The following is a 15,000-nucleotide window of genomic DNA, read 5'->3' as shown; positions in this document are numbered from 1 at the left end:
TACAGTATTTGCAGGAAAATCACATTGACACAAACACACAACAACTTGCTGTCCAAGTCTTTAACACATTTCTTCTGTCTTACCTGCCGGTTTTCAGATTAAGAGTGAATCTTTCCTGGAGGATGTGAATAACATCCTGAACTCAGGTGATGTGCCCAATCTTTATACTTCAGAGGAGCAGGAACGGATCCTGACTGCCATGAAACCTGTGGTTCTGGACATGGGCCAGCAGCCCACAAAAGCAAACCTCATGGCAGCCTACATCAAAAGAGTCCGTAGCAACATCCACACTGTTCTCTGCATGAGGTTTATCTTTATATTAATACTTCTGTTGATACTTCAATGCTACAAATACACTGTTCAGAACTGTTGCAGAGATCTAGTGTAAAGCTAGATTTTTTTCGTCTGTTGTCCCATTTGTTAGAATGATATGCCATAATATTTCAGCTTGGAAAATACAGTAAACAGTTGGAAACTGAGTCTCAAGACCTCTGTTCTCTGTCTCCATCTACAGTCCAGTAGGGGAAGTGTTCCGGGCTCGCCTCAGGCAGTTCCCCTCACTGGTCAACTGCTGCACAATTGACTGGTTCAGCGCATGGCCACAGGAGGCACTACAGTCTGTAGCAACATCTTTCCTCAATGAGCTTCCAGAACTGGAGGCCAGCCCTACGGCCATCCAAAGCCTGGTCAGTAAAAGTGTGTGATGCATGTGTAAGTGTATACAAGATCGTAAAACTGACCTGTTGTCTCTCTTTACAGGCACTGATGTGTGTTGAGATCCATCAAATGGTGTCCAGGAAGTGTGAGCAGTACTTGGCTGAACTTTCCCGCCACAACTACGTCACTCCTAAGAGTTACCTGGAGCTCCTCAGCATCTTCTCATCTCTGATTGGCCAGAAGAAGCAGGAGCTACACAGCGCTCGACAGAGAATGAAAACAGGCCTGGATAAGGTGATTTAGGAAATGTCTTATTCTTCCTACACATTCTACATGATCTACAAACGTGGTTTATGATTGTATGTGTATGTGTGTAGCTGCTGAGTACAGCAGAGGATGTGAGCAAGATGCAGGAAGAGTTGGAGATGATGAGGCCTCAGCTGGAGGAAGCAGCCAAGGACACTGTGATCACCATGGAGAAAATAAAAGTGAATAAAACAGCAAAAATAAAAAAGTTAGGAAGGCAAACATGAATGAATATAATTCCAGATTGATTTTTGTTGCCTGAGATATATGTGTGTGTGTGTGTGTGTGTGTGTGTGTGTGTGTGTGTAGGAAGATACAGTGGTAGCTGAGGAGACCCGTGTAGCGGTGCAGGCTGAGGAGGCTAAGGCCACTGAAAAGGCTCGTGTGGCACAGGCCATCGCTGATGACGCTCAGAAAGATCTGGATGAAGCGCTTCCTGCTTTGGATGCTGCCCTCAATAGCCTGAAGTCGCTGAAAAAGAATGATGTCGTTGAGGTGCATACATCGTATTTTCTGTTAACATCTGTCCAAAATAACACAAAGTTCAGGTCATGCCAGCTCACAAGGAGGTGTGTGTGTGTGTGTTTGATATACTGTAGGTGCGGGCTCTGCAGAGGCCTCCTCAAGGAGTGAAGCTGGTTATAGAAGCTGTCTGTATCCTGAAGGGTATCAAACCCAAGAAAGTTGCAGGAGAGAAGCTCGGAGAGAAGGTTGATGACTACTGGGATGCAGGAAAGGGTCTTCTGCAGGATCCAGGAAAATTTCTGGACGGTCTCTTCAAGTTTGACAAGGTGAGATGAGGATTTTGTATGTGGGTAATGTAACCATGTCCCTTTTTGTTTACTGTGTCCCTAGTGAAAATAAATATACTAAAATGTGTTTGAAATACGTTTATTTCATGCAAATTGTACTACAAATACATTAACATATTTATGTACTTAATAAAAATGACCTGCAATTGTACTTTTAGTATTCTAAACTGGTATAGGCCTACTTAAAGTCTGCTAAATTGAAACACTTGAAAAAGAGTCAATTTTTATGGGCATTATGTATCTGTTTTAGAGAGACTTAAGAGTTGATTCTCTCTACATACTTTTAGGTCGTAAAAGTTTATCTGGTCTGGCTGAGGGGTCCTGGTTGCCATGGTAACCAGGGGCCTGCGGTCGTTCCCAGACATGCTGGCACCCAGTATGTTTATTGGGTGAGGGGTCTGTGATTGTTTGTTAATCTAATGAATAATTGATTTGTTAAATCTAATGAACAAATGTGTGTCTGATTGGTCCAAATGCTACATCAGTAAGTTTCAAGCGATTTGTCAGTAAATATGTTAATAGATTTGAACTGTACTTAGTATAAAATAAATGTTAATGTACACTGATGATAATAAGAAATGTTTCTTGTGCCCGAAATCAGATATGATTAGTTTTAGAATCATTCAGAATGATTTCTGAAGCATAATGTGACACTGGATTAATAGCCGCTGAGAATTCAGCTTTGCAGTCACAGAAATTAATTTCATTTTAAAATATATTAAAGTAGAAAACAATTGTTTTAAATTGTAATAATATTTCACAATATTACTCCTTTAACTGTATTTTATATCAAATAAATGCCGTTTTGATGAGCATAAAAGTCTTTGGTTTATTTGAAAAACATTAAAAATTTTACAGAGCTCAAACATTGTACGATTTTTAGCACAAATTCAAAATCTTCATGGCATTAGAAATATTCATTGAAACATTTAAGCCCGAAGTGTATAATTTCCATTGCTCTGGTCTATTATCCCACAGGACAACATCCCAGATTCGGTGATCAAACTAGTGCAGCCTTACATTGACAACCCAGAGTTCCAGACTGACTCAATCGCCAAGGTGTCCAAAGCCTGTACTTCCATCTGTCAGTGGGTGCGAGCAATGCATGTGTACCATTTTGTGGCCAGAGCTGTAGAGCCCAAACGGGTAGGAGCTTGATTCCTTTCTGCTAAATCCATTGTTTAGCTTAAATCTCCTTCAATGTTCATTCCCTTTTTTTTTTTTTATATCTGTCTGTAATTACAACATTTTAAGCACTTTTCTGCCTAAAGCTGTTCAGCAGCATGTTGAAGTTTTTGTGAACAGACCAAAACTGAGGCTAATTTAATAATTATATTAATTCATTTCTATGTGTGCGTGTGAGCAGCAAGCCTTGCAGGAAGCTCAGGAGGATCTGGATGTAACACAACGCATTCTGGATGATGCTAAGGAGAAACTAGCAGCTGTAGAGGAGGGCATTGCTACACTGCAGGCCAAGTATCATGAATGCCTAACCAAGAGAGACGAGCTAGATGCCAAATGTCAACTGTGTGAGAACAGATTGATCCGTGCAGATAAGGTGAGTGGAGAAAAACTATTTAATTTTGCATTTATTTCACTGTGACATTGGCCTGTCAAACTTACCACTTTATCATGCCGGCCTGATTTGCGTCAGTATGAAATAGATGACTAGTGAATATGTTTTGTAGAAGTTTGCTATACTTTGAGTTTATGTTGAGCACATGGCGGTTCAGACACAGGATGTTGTTGTGTGTGGCAGCTGATTGGTGGACTGGCTGATGAGAAGGTGCGCTGGAGAGAAACCGTTCAGCAGCTGGAGTACATGGTGAATAACGTGGCAGGAGATGTGCTGCTCGCTGCAGGATACGTAGCTTACCTCGGACCCTTCACTGTGAGTGTGTGGGAGTGCGGCAGAGAAAATGCATATTGGGTGGAATGATGTTTGAATATTTGATTGAGTTAATTATGAGGGTGGTTGTTTACAAAAACTGTTCGAAATCAGGTCATATTTCACCCTAAAATCAAAAGATATTTTTCAGATTTTTAAAGATTTTTTATTGACAAATAAGCACTTTTTTCTTGTTGCCGTAATGCAGATAAATCTCATCTTTAACATTTAATTGTGAGATTCACAGAGAGAGTAGATATGTGTGATTTCTGCAGGGAGAATATCGTTCAGCGATGGCTGAGGAGTGGCTCAGGGGTTTTAAAGAACTGGCAGTCCCTCACACAGAACGGCCCAACCTGATCAGCACACTGGGAGACAAAGTCAAGATCCGCTCCTGGCAGGTTAGAGACCGACACATAAGTACTTCAGTGCATAGACATAATACTGTTTGTTATGTAAATGTGCTAGTTATTAACATTTTAAGTGTATTCATTTATTTGCGTGTGTGATTTTGTGTGTAGATTGCAGGGCTGCCCAAGGATAGTCTTTCTGTGGAGAACGGAGTAATTACTCAGTACTCTCAGCGCTGGCCTCTGTTTATCGATCCGCAGGGACAGGCCAACAAGTGGATTAAGAACATGGTAATAATTATACAGAATTATTATACTAAAAACATTTTTTTTTACCTTAGATAACAAAGCTAACTAGCTAAATCATGCACTAGTGTCCAAAAGTTTTTATGTTTTTGAAAGAAGTCTCTTATGCTCACCAGGCTGCATATAATTGATCAAAAATGGCAGTAAATGCTGATGAGATGGGACTAAAATCTTAATGACCTTAAACTTTTGAACAGTATTGTGTGTATTGTACTGAATAATTTACTCCAATGCCGTTTTTGTTTCTGCCTTTTCTCATGGTCTTTGCTTTTGTTCTGTTTCCACAGGAGCGTGATAACACATTAGCTGTGATGAAGTTGAGTGACCGAGACTTCCTGCGTAGTTTAGAAAATGCTATCCGCTTTGGAAAGCCTTGCTTGCTGGAGAATGTTGGGGAGGAGCTAGACCCTGCGCTGGACCCTGTGCTCCTACGACAGGTATACATCACTGTTTTGTGTGAATAAATCATAAAATAAAACTCAAAATGTGCTATAGCAGCCACATGAATATGAACAGTGTTTGACGATTTCAATTAACCTTTTGTTATAGTATTTCTTAGCTGCCTGTAGTGTAAATCTGACTTTCTTGAGTGTATGCTCTTCAGACATATACCCATGAAGGCAACGTAGTTCTAAAACTCGGAGACACTGTCATTCACTATCATGACGACTTCAAGATGTACATCACCACTAAGCTGCCCAACCCACATTACTCACCGGAGATCTCTACTAAAGTGACTCTCATTAACTTCACCCTCTCACCCAGGTGCTGCTCTTAAATTTCTTAAGACAAGAACATAATGAGGGCTTTTAGGTTGAGAGGTGGATTCTGGATTTCACATGTGTTGGGTTTCTGTGCGTATTCACACAGTGGGCTAGAGGATCAGCTACTAGGCTGTCTCGTAGCTGAAGAGAGACCTGATCTGGAAAAGGCGAAGAACCAACTCATTGTGAGTAATGCACAAATGAAACATGAATTAAAGAAGATAGAAGATCAGATCCTGTTCCGACTGAGCTCTTCAGAGGGAAACCCTGTTGATGACGAGGAATTGATAAGAGTGCTTGCGGCCTCCAAAGTCAAAGCCGAAGAAATTCAGGTCTGAAAGAAATGCTTGTGCAGAGCTAAATCTGCTTTCTATTTATGCTGTAGAAATCTAATACCAAATCAGTGATTTTTGAACATTTTCAAACCATTAGGCTAAAGTGACTGCAGCTGAGGCGACTGAGAGGGACATTGACGCCACACGTCTGGAATACGTCCCAGTGGCTGTCAGAGCCCAGATCCTCTTCTTCTGTGTGTCAGATCTGTCAAATGTGGACCCCATGTACCAGTACTCTCTGGAGTGGTTCCTGGGGATTTTTATGAGTGGCATTGCCAACTCAAAGAAAGCAGGTGAAAATATGCCCTTCTATTATTGACCTTTGGCACTGAAGAACCTGAAAAGGTCATTTATCACTACCCACAACAATATTCAAAGGCCCCATAGCTTTTCCAGTTATTTGTGATTTACTGGATAAGGATACAATTTTTTATATATATATATATATATATATATATATATATTTATTTATTTATTTTTACCTTTAAAAACTTTTTTTTTCTTATTTCTACCCAATAAAATATTTTAGAGCTTGGTATAACTAGAAAAATGTATATTCATTATAAAAATGCCCATGGAGTTATTTTTCATTTTATTCATTTACATGATTTTTTCAGTACTAGAAATTAAATAAATTTATTCGTTTTGAAACATTGCTACAGTACAAGATTTATATCCAGGTTTACCAAGACAGTTAAAGACATCTGATTTTAGACATCTTATAGACATTTGCAGTAATAGTTAATAAACATTATAAATTCTTTTATTAATTAACAAACTGATTAACTAACTATCTTGGCTTATTTCCCCACAGATAAAGTGAAGGAGCGCATTTTCAACATTAATGAGTTCTTCACCTTCAGCTTGTACAGTAACGTCTGTCGCAGTCTTTTTGAGAAACACAAGCTGATGTTTGCCTTCCTCCTTTGTTCCAGAATTCTGACGAATGACATCAAGATTGATATGGTTAGCAAGACAAAAAACAGGATTAAATGTCTCTTGTCTTCATCTCAACCTTTATTTCTTTTTTTTCTAGCTCAGCCTCTTTCTTTCCAACCAGCAAGTATTTATGGAAAATGTTTATCAGTTTATCAGAGACCACACAAGGATATTTAAAACAAGTTCATTAAGTGAATTCTGTCTCTATTTTCTTTTGATCTTTATCACTCAAGCTGCTTTTAATAATGCTAATATTTATTCCACTATAAATCCAGCTTTATTTGATTGTGCTGTGATAAAACAAATGAACAGCTAAGACCGTGTTGTCATATCATTTTCTGTGTTTGTAGTGAGGAAGAAATAATAACAAAGTAAAGAAATATCTTGATTTGTGTATGAATGTCTATGTGTGCACAGGCTGAGTGGCAATACTTGTTATCAGGGGGGCGGCCCCAGCATCAGGCTCCAAATCCTGCTCCAAACTGGCTCTCTATGAGAGCCTGGCAGGACATACTGGCACTGAGCACCCTGCCCACCTTCAGTAACCTGCCAGAGAGCTTCTCCAAACATGAGTCTGCATTCAAGAGTATATTCGACAGCAGCCAGCCACACAGGTAGGCACAAACATGCCTGTAGGCCCTATTGGAGGTTGTAAGTATTGTTATTGTGCATGTCACGTTTAGATTCTAAGTTTATAAGCATATGTGAACAGGGAGCCTCTTCCAGGCGAGTGGGACAGTGGTTTAGACTCATTTCAGAAGCTTCTGTTTCTGCGTTGTCTGAGAGCTGACCGGCTCACTCACGGCCTGCAGGACTTTGTGGCTTCACAGCTGGGTCAGAACTTCATCGAGCCACAGGTACCCACACATATGCTCTATATACGCCATGCTCATATCATCATATAATAGCGTTAACAATCTAATATCATTTTGATATTAACGGAACACTGTTTATGTAAGAACTTCGCATTAGAATGTTAAATAAACAGAGGCTAATTTGAATTCACCCTGTAGCAGGTATTTGCATATTTTTGAGTCATACTAATAATGTTTTTCCGTATGACTCACTGTTTTTGGTTTTGATTTGTCATGTCTCTCATTCCACCATGTTTCTCTTGTCTCTCAGACATCAGACCTGTCTGTGGTGTTTAAAGATTCGTCACCTTCCACCGCTCTCATTTTTGTGCTTTCTCCTGGTACCGACCCCGCTGCTGACCTCTATAAGTTTGCAGAGGTCATGAAGTTTTCAAAGAAGATGACCGCCATCTCCCTTGGCCAAGGACAGGTCAGAACACAAAACATCCAGAGATAAACATATGCAGAAACTGATATCATCAATGTATAGTCAGACTAATGCCTGTTTCACACATACTCCATTTGCGGTGTGTATTTTTTTCCGCACCCATGTTAACGGATCAGAGCGTTCACACTGCACACGGTTGCGGTCTGGCAGTGCGTTCCAGGAGCGATGCGTCTGCAGCAATGCAGCGATCGTTTTCGCACTGAGTCTATTTTTGCTGTGCTGCATGTGCTGAATTAAAGTGACAGTGCTTTGTTTGCGTTAAAAATGAACATGGATTGACACGGAAATGTAGTAATTTCACAATAAATAGATATAATTAAAGTCTACTGTGTTTCACGGGCTTTGTGGCTTAAAACAAAGAAAAGTGCACTTTTAGATAAACAAGGCAACATATGCACTTGTATCTTGTGGAGGTAGAAAAACAAAGTTCTTTAAAAGACCCGCGGGACTGTTTGTAATAAAGATTTAAATGTAAAAGGCACAAGAGCCAACTGTTTCTGTCAGTGGTAAGTTTTAATTTAAAATATTTGTGATAGCCTAACACAAGAAAGTAAAAATAGGTATGCTGTGTTTAAATGTTTCCACTTGCTTGAGCAACTTAATATACAAATCTAGAAGCCAAATGCATTTAATACATTGTTTATATTAATTGAGTTTAAACGTGAATATGTCTATGAAAGATTGTGTAACTGTACTGTGATAAAAGAGGATCACATCATCAAATGTATGAAAAAGCACTTTCAGTATAGGCTAACAACGATTGGATTTGAAATCAAAATAATGGATAAATTTAGTGCATACGTTTTAATAGCATTTTATATGTGTGTGTATATATATATATATATATATATATATATATATGTATATATGTTTGTTATAGCTTAATGTAATAAAGTGAAATTTGTCCAGTTAAACATTATATATAGTGAGCTATATTGGCTATTGGCCGTTTTGTAGTAGTGTCACTTTATTCTGTCACTAATATCACTAATAATACTGGTACATACTGGTAAAAAATGTATAGCCTGAATGCACTGTAAGTCGCTTTGGATAAAAGCGTCTGCTAAATGCATAAATTATTATTATTAAATTAATAATGTCACTAATATTGTGTACTCAACTGCTATGCATTGTGTAAGCATTAGTAATGGATGAGTGAACAAGTGAGTAATAATGGACACATCATAAGACACTATATCTGCATATATTTGACTATATTATTGACTATATTGGGCTAACAGCATTGGTTGTATGTCAGGGCCCCAGTGCTGAGGTCATGATGCACAGCGCCATGGAGAAAGGACAATGGGTCTTCTTCCAGAACTGCCACCTCGCTCCCAGCTGGATGCCATCTCTGGAGAGACTCATTGAGAACATCGATCCTGACAAAGTTTGACACACCTGACTAGCTATTTTAGTTTTTATTGACTTGAATAATTTTGAATAATTGAGGTTTGTTGAATATACCTATTAATCTTTGTTACATTCATTGTTTGTTTTTTTTTAAAAGAAAAACTTGTTTGTATTGTAGGTTAATCGGGACTTCCGTCTTTGGCTCACTAGTCTGCCCAGCAACAAGTTTCCAGTCTCAATTCTGCAGAATGGCTCCAAGATGACCATAGAACCACCACGAGGCATTAAAGCCAATCTCCTGAAGACCTATGGCAGCCTCACTGATGATTTCATCACTTCCTGTACTAAGGTTCATGTTGAAAATAAGCACGTTTTCTTTGTCTTTTTATGTTGAGAAAAAATGTCATATTAATTAGGATTATAGCAATATTTTTTTATGTTTTTGAAAAAAAGACTTGTAATCACCAAGACTGCATTTATTTGAACAGAATTAAAGAATAAGTTGTGAAATATTATTACAATAAAATAAAAAACTGTTTTTCTTTTTTGTTTTAAAATGTTATTTATTCCTATGATGGCAAATCTGAATTTTCAGCAGTTAAAGAAACTATTATCACTGAAAACACTTTTGCTGCTAAATGTTTTTGTAGAAACCTTTTTTTTTTTTTGCAATATTCTTTGATAAATAGGAATTCAAAAGAAGAGCATTTATTTGAAATAAAAATGTTTTTGCTTTTAATGCCATTTTTGGTCAGTTTAAAGGGTTAGTTCACCCAAAAATGAAAATTCGGTCATTAATTACTCACCCTCATGTTGTTCCAAACCCGTAAGACCTCTGTTCATCTTCGGAACACAAATTAAGATATTTTTGATGCATCCCGAGAGCTCTCTGACCCTCTTATAGCCAGCAAGTGTCCTTACACGATCAAGGTCCGGAAACATAGCAAGGAGATCGGTAAAATAATACATGTGACATCAGGGGTTCAACCATAATTTTACGAAGCTACGAGAATACTTTTTGTGTGCAAAAGAAAAAAAAAAACGACTTTATTCAACAATTCATATCCTCCTCGTCACCCTAGCGCCATTTTGGATAGGTCTTATGGGTTGAACGACATGAGGCTGAGTAATTAATGACAGAATTTTCATTTTTGGGTGAACTAACTCTTTAATGCATCCTTGCTTAATAAACAATTTTTTTTTTTATTTTATTCTGACCCTAAATTTATGAACGCTAGTGTATGTAAATGTAAATATGTAATATGATATCGTTCTTATTTATGTTTATTATTAAATATAGTTCTCTTTTGATCTTTTTCTGTATGTCTTTTGGCAGACAGCAGAGTTGAAGGCTCTCCTCCTGTCTCTGTGCCTTTTCCATGGAAATGCTATTGAGCGCAGGAAATTCGGCCCACTAGGATTTAACATTCCATATGAGTTTACGGATGGGGACCTGCACATCTGCATCAGCCAGCTGAAAATGTTCCTGGATGAATATCAGGACATCCCATATAAGGCAAATCCAGATGTTCTCTTGCCACACACAGTTTCATGTCTCTCTGCAGAGTATTTCCCTTCCTTTGTGCATATCCTTAGCTGATTAAACATATATTGGGTGACTATAAATATGCCATTTTAAACCATTCCAGAACATCTAAACATCTATATTTGGTAGTATTTATGTTTGTATAAAGGAAGCAAATCACTCGCAAATCTTACTGATCTCTCTCTCTCCCTCACTGTTCAGGTTCTGAAGTATACTGCAGGGGAAATAAACTATGGGGGTCGTGTGACAGACAACTGGGATCGCCGTTGCATCCTAAACATCCTGGAGGATTTCTACTGCCCCGCTGTCCTGGGCCCTGAACACCTTTACTCTCCTTCTGGAGAATACAGACAAATCAGCACTGAGAACAATGTCAAGGTCCAGAACTGATATCTCTTAACCTCAGATATTATGAAAAAACAATAAAGCTGATCTCAGATCAGTGCAAAAGGAACGTTTCCATTCACAGGCTTACAATTTAGCTTGTGTTCTGCTATGTTTAGAGTTATGCAATACATCAATTTTTTTTTTTTTTGCAGGGTTATTTGACATACTTTCGTGGCCTACCAATTAACGACTCACCAGAGATCTTTGGCCTCCATGACAATGCCAACATAAGCTTTGCACAAAATGAGACATTTGCTCTGCTGGGAACTTTAGTGAAGCTCCAACCCAGAGCAGCAGCCAGCGGAGGCAAGTCCAGAGATGAGGTATGTGTCATATTGATTCTACATACATTTATTTGAATTTAATATACGTTTATAAATTGAATATATATTGGTCAGAATTTTTTTTAAATAAATTATTTTTATACATCAAGGATGCATTAAATTTATATGTAAACCAGTGAAGACTTTTACATTGTTAAAAAAGGCTGTTCTTTTGAACTTTCAAAAAATCCTGAAAAGTTCAACTTTGCCATCAAAGAAATAAATCTCATTTTAAAATATATTTAAATAATAAATAGTTACTTTAAAATGTAATGTTTACAATAAAACACAATATTTCTGTTTTTCTGTATTTTTAATCAAATAACTGCAGTCTTGGTGAACACGAGAAAAAATCTTACAAACTCAAATTTTTGAACAGTAGTGTATATGTATATTGTATGTGTATTCACACTGTTTTGCATGAGACTGTGCTCTTTAATGTCCTCTTAAATGTAGTTAAAAACAATCCTAAACAGATAATCTATAATTGTAGAAGACCACATGGTTGTGCAGCATTTTAATCAGCCATGCATTTAATTTTTGATTGTAGTTGTGACGCTGCAATTATGGATTGTGCTTAACTCCAGTGAAGTAAAATGCATATGCATTTTAGTTTTAATGCACACTCTCTTTTCCCCTCTCCACATTAAGATCATAGAGGAAATTGTGGAGGGGATTGTGGAGAAGATTCCCAGTCTCATTAACGTGCAGGAGGTCATGAATAAATACCCAGTGATGTATGAAGAATCTATGAACACGGTTCTGGTTCAGGAGGTTATAAGGTAAGTTTTCAGTTTCAAGAAAATTATTTTCTACTTTCTATACATCTAAGAATAATGTTAAAATGATGAGTAATGCTGAAAATTCAGCTTTGCCATCACAGGGATAAATTACATTTTAAAATGGTTATTTTGAATTGTAATAATATTTAACAGTATTGCTATTACTGTTCTTTCAAAAACATTGAAAAATCTTACAGATAGTGTATATTTAATAGTGTATATTAAAAAAACACTCTAAAAATGTACCTCTCTATCACTCTCACAGATATAATAAGTTGTTATCAGTGATTTCCCAGAGTCTCAGTGATCTGGTGAAGGCTTTGAAGGGTTTGGTGGTTATGTCATCTGAACTGGAGCTGATGTCTAACAGTCTGTTCATCAACGCTGTTCCAGAACTATGGAAGGCCAAGGCAAGACTCTTCTAAATGTTAACCATGCAAGACATGCACTGAATTTGTGGAATGAGTTTTTTTGTTATGTCTTGACTATGCAAACACTCTTGTGCGTGTAACTGAAATCAGAATTAGCACTTTGACTACTGAGGGCTTAGACTTATTTGATATATTTGAATGGGTGGCATAATATTCTTCTTTTAATATTTTCCAAGGCATATCCATCTCTTAAGCCGCTGGCTTCCTGGGTGTCTGATCTGGTTCAGCGCATTAGCTTTTTGCAGAACTGGATTTCAGATGGCATTCCTGCTGTATTCTGGATCAGTGGGTTCTTCTTCCCCCAAGCCTTCCTCACAGGAACCCTGCAGAACTTTGCCCGAAGCGCTTCGGTCTCCATTGACACCATTGCTTTTGACTTTAAGGTGCGTAATTTGCTTTCAACAGCAAGGCATGAAACTCTCTGTAATGCAATTTGAAGCCTCAACTATGTTTCCATATTAAGCTCTCAAAGCAAGCTTGATATTTGATAGACCATTAAGAGAAGTATGTCATACCTGAGAAGGTCAAACCTTGGAATAGGATGTTCTGTTGCATATCTAAACAGCATGATGTGTATAATTTTTAGGAACTATTCTTTTAGCGGTTTTCTTTGATTTCCTCTGTTTGAACCCTCGTTTAGGTGATGAAGGAAGCAGCAGCAGAGCTGACTGTGAGGCCCGACATCGGCTGCTTCATCCACGGTCTGTATCTTGAAGGGGCACGCTGGGATTCAGAAACAGGCCAGCTTACTGAATCCCGTCCCAAAGAGCTCTACACAGAGATGGCTGTTATCTGGATGGTACCCGTTTCCAACCGCAGTCCCCCTCAGTCTGGAATCTACATGTGTCCTATCTACAAAACTCTTACCCGTGCTGGTGAGCAATTTGAAGAGCATTTCTTTGTGAAATTTGCCACACTCTTTTGTTAATGTTTCACTACTGTACATCCTGTGGAGTCATTGTGATTTATGTGACAATTTGGTTTGTGTTTTACCACAGAGATCTGAAAAGGTTTGTTTTTTTTTCCACAGGAACTCTCTCAACCACCGGGCACTCAACTAACTATGTAATTGCAGTTGAGCTGCCCACAGATCATACCCAAGGGCACTGGATCAAACAGGGTGTGGCCTTGATCTGCGCTCTTGACTACTAGACTATACACAAACCCTTATTCATACACGCATAAAAGCTTGAAGCAACATTGGAAAAATACAGATTGGTGAAAAAACACTGTTACACTGTAAACACTGTCAGTCAGTGTTTAGAGATGACAACTAAGTTTTTTAATGTGGTAATAAAACAGTTTTATGCATGGATGCAGTGTTGTACTAAATCTTGGGGCCCTCACACAAACCACAAAATGAACTCCACCCACAAGCAATGATATCATGCAATATATATGGCATATTTATTAATATTTTAGTATATCACTATGGTGGTATATTGTAGTATTTTTTAATATTTGAATTTTATTTGTACTTTTATTTTAATTTTAATGTTTCAGTAATTTGGTTTTGTCATTTTTTGTTATTTTCATTAGTTTTTTATTAAATATAATTTAGTGTTAATTTTTTATTTCAGTTTTAGTTTTAGTTAGTTGCAAAGGCAACATTTCTAATTTTCATTTAAATTTAAGTTTCATCTTATATGTATATTTTGTGTTTATTTTAGCTTTTTTATGAAAATGATTTTAAAGGGATAGTTTACCCAAAAATGAAAATTCTGTTTTCATTCTGTCCTCGTGTCCTTCCAAACATGTAAGACCTTCGTTCATCTTCGTAACACAAATTAAGATATTTTTGAATATACAAATTAAGATAGCTCTCTGACCCTCCATAGACAGTAACGCAACTGACACGTTCAAGGCCAACAAAGGTAGTAATGACATCGTTAAAATAGTCCATGTGACATCAGTGGTTCAACCTTAATTTTATGAAGCTACGAGAATACTTTGGTACTGTCATGAACTCACATCAAAGACTGACACGGAAGAGAACAAATTGTTGAATAAAGTCATTGTTTTGTGTTTTCTTTGTACAAAAAAGTATTCTCGTAGCTTTATAAAATTAAGGTTGAACCACTGATATCACATGGACTGTTTTAACGATTTCTGTACTACCTTTCTGGACCTTGAACGTGTCAGTTGCATTCCTTACTATGCAAAGCACTTGGATTTCATCAGAATACCTTAATTTGTGTTCCAAAGATGAACAAAAGTCTTACGGGTTTTGGAACGACCTGAGGGTGAGTAATTAGTGACAGAATTTTCATTTTCGGGTGAACTATCCCTTTAATAGTTTCAGTGTTTAGTTATAAATACAATCATAACACTGCAGTAAAATAGACAGACATAAATGAAAATTATTTTACACTCTATATATTTTTTTTTTGGTGTTTACATGACTTAAAATTCTGATTAATGCAGACATAGTCTCGGTGTCTCAGTCTAATTTCTAACGGGCATATTGCCTTACTCAAGTCATTTCAAAACGTGCGCGGCTCCTTTAAGAAACTAGCGGT

General features: G+C 37.5%; 1 protein-coding gene across 1 annotated transcript in view; it reads left to right on the top strand.

Annotated features, from left to right (window-relative positions):
• The window catches only part of dnah1 (dynein, axonemal, heavy chain 1), a 33,265-nt gene extending 19,483 nt beyond the window's left edge, over window positions 1-13,782 (top strand). The window contains exons 48-76 of the mRNA XM_016472405.1: window positions 98-306; window positions 515-686; window positions 760-951; window positions 1,035-1,145; window positions 1,273-1,458; window positions 1,563-1,754; window positions 2,754-2,921; window positions 3,142-3,333; window positions 3,535-3,666; window positions 3,939-4,064; window positions 4,185-4,304; window positions 4,607-4,756; window positions 4,924-5,084; window positions 5,190-5,415; window positions 5,516-5,711; window positions 6,233-6,384; window positions 6,775-6,971; window positions 7,070-7,214; window positions 7,483-7,641; window positions 8,918-9,049; window positions 9,191-9,361; window positions 10,349-10,528; window positions 10,760-10,936; window positions 11,098-11,268; window positions 11,920-12,050; window positions 12,316-12,460; window positions 12,658-12,864; window positions 13,122-13,356; window positions 13,512-13,782. Of these exons, the coding sequence (XP_016327891.1) occupies window positions 98-306; window positions 515-686; window positions 760-951; window positions 1,035-1,145; window positions 1,273-1,458; window positions 1,563-1,754; window positions 2,754-2,921; window positions 3,142-3,333; window positions 3,535-3,666; window positions 3,939-4,064; window positions 4,185-4,304; window positions 4,607-4,756; window positions 4,924-5,084; window positions 5,190-5,415; window positions 5,516-5,711; window positions 6,233-6,384; window positions 6,775-6,971; window positions 7,070-7,214; window positions 7,483-7,641; window positions 8,918-9,049; window positions 9,191-9,361; window positions 10,349-10,528; window positions 10,760-10,936; window positions 11,098-11,268; window positions 11,920-12,050; window positions 12,316-12,460; window positions 12,658-12,864; window positions 13,122-13,356; window positions 13,512-13,633 (4,857 nt within the window). The 3' untranslated portion in view covers window positions 13,634-13,782. The remainder of the gene's footprint in view (window positions 1-97; window positions 307-514; window positions 687-759; window positions 952-1,034; window positions 1,146-1,272; window positions 1,459-1,562; window positions 1,755-2,753; window positions 2,922-3,141; window positions 3,334-3,534; window positions 3,667-3,938; window positions 4,065-4,184; window positions 4,305-4,606; window positions 4,757-4,923; window positions 5,085-5,189; window positions 5,416-5,515; window positions 5,712-6,232; window positions 6,385-6,774; window positions 6,972-7,069; window positions 7,215-7,482; window positions 7,642-8,917; window positions 9,050-9,190; window positions 9,362-10,348; window positions 10,529-10,759; window positions 10,937-11,097; window positions 11,269-11,919; window positions 12,051-12,315; window positions 12,461-12,657; window positions 12,865-13,121; window positions 13,357-13,511) is intronic.
• The last annotated feature ends 1,218 nt before the right edge of the window (window positions 13,783-15,000 follow it).

The sequence above is a fragment of the Sinocyclocheilus anshuiensis genome, unplaced genomic scaffold (assembly GCF_001515605.1).
Source record: "Sinocyclocheilus anshuiensis isolate Anshui unplaced genomic scaffold, SAMN03320099.WGS_v1.1 scaffold660, whole genome shotgun sequence".
Lineage (NCBI taxonomy): Eukaryota > Metazoa > Chordata > Actinopteri > Cypriniformes > Cyprinidae > Sinocyclocheilus > Sinocyclocheilus anshuiensis.
This window is presented reverse-complemented; position numbering and strand designations above follow the sequence as displayed.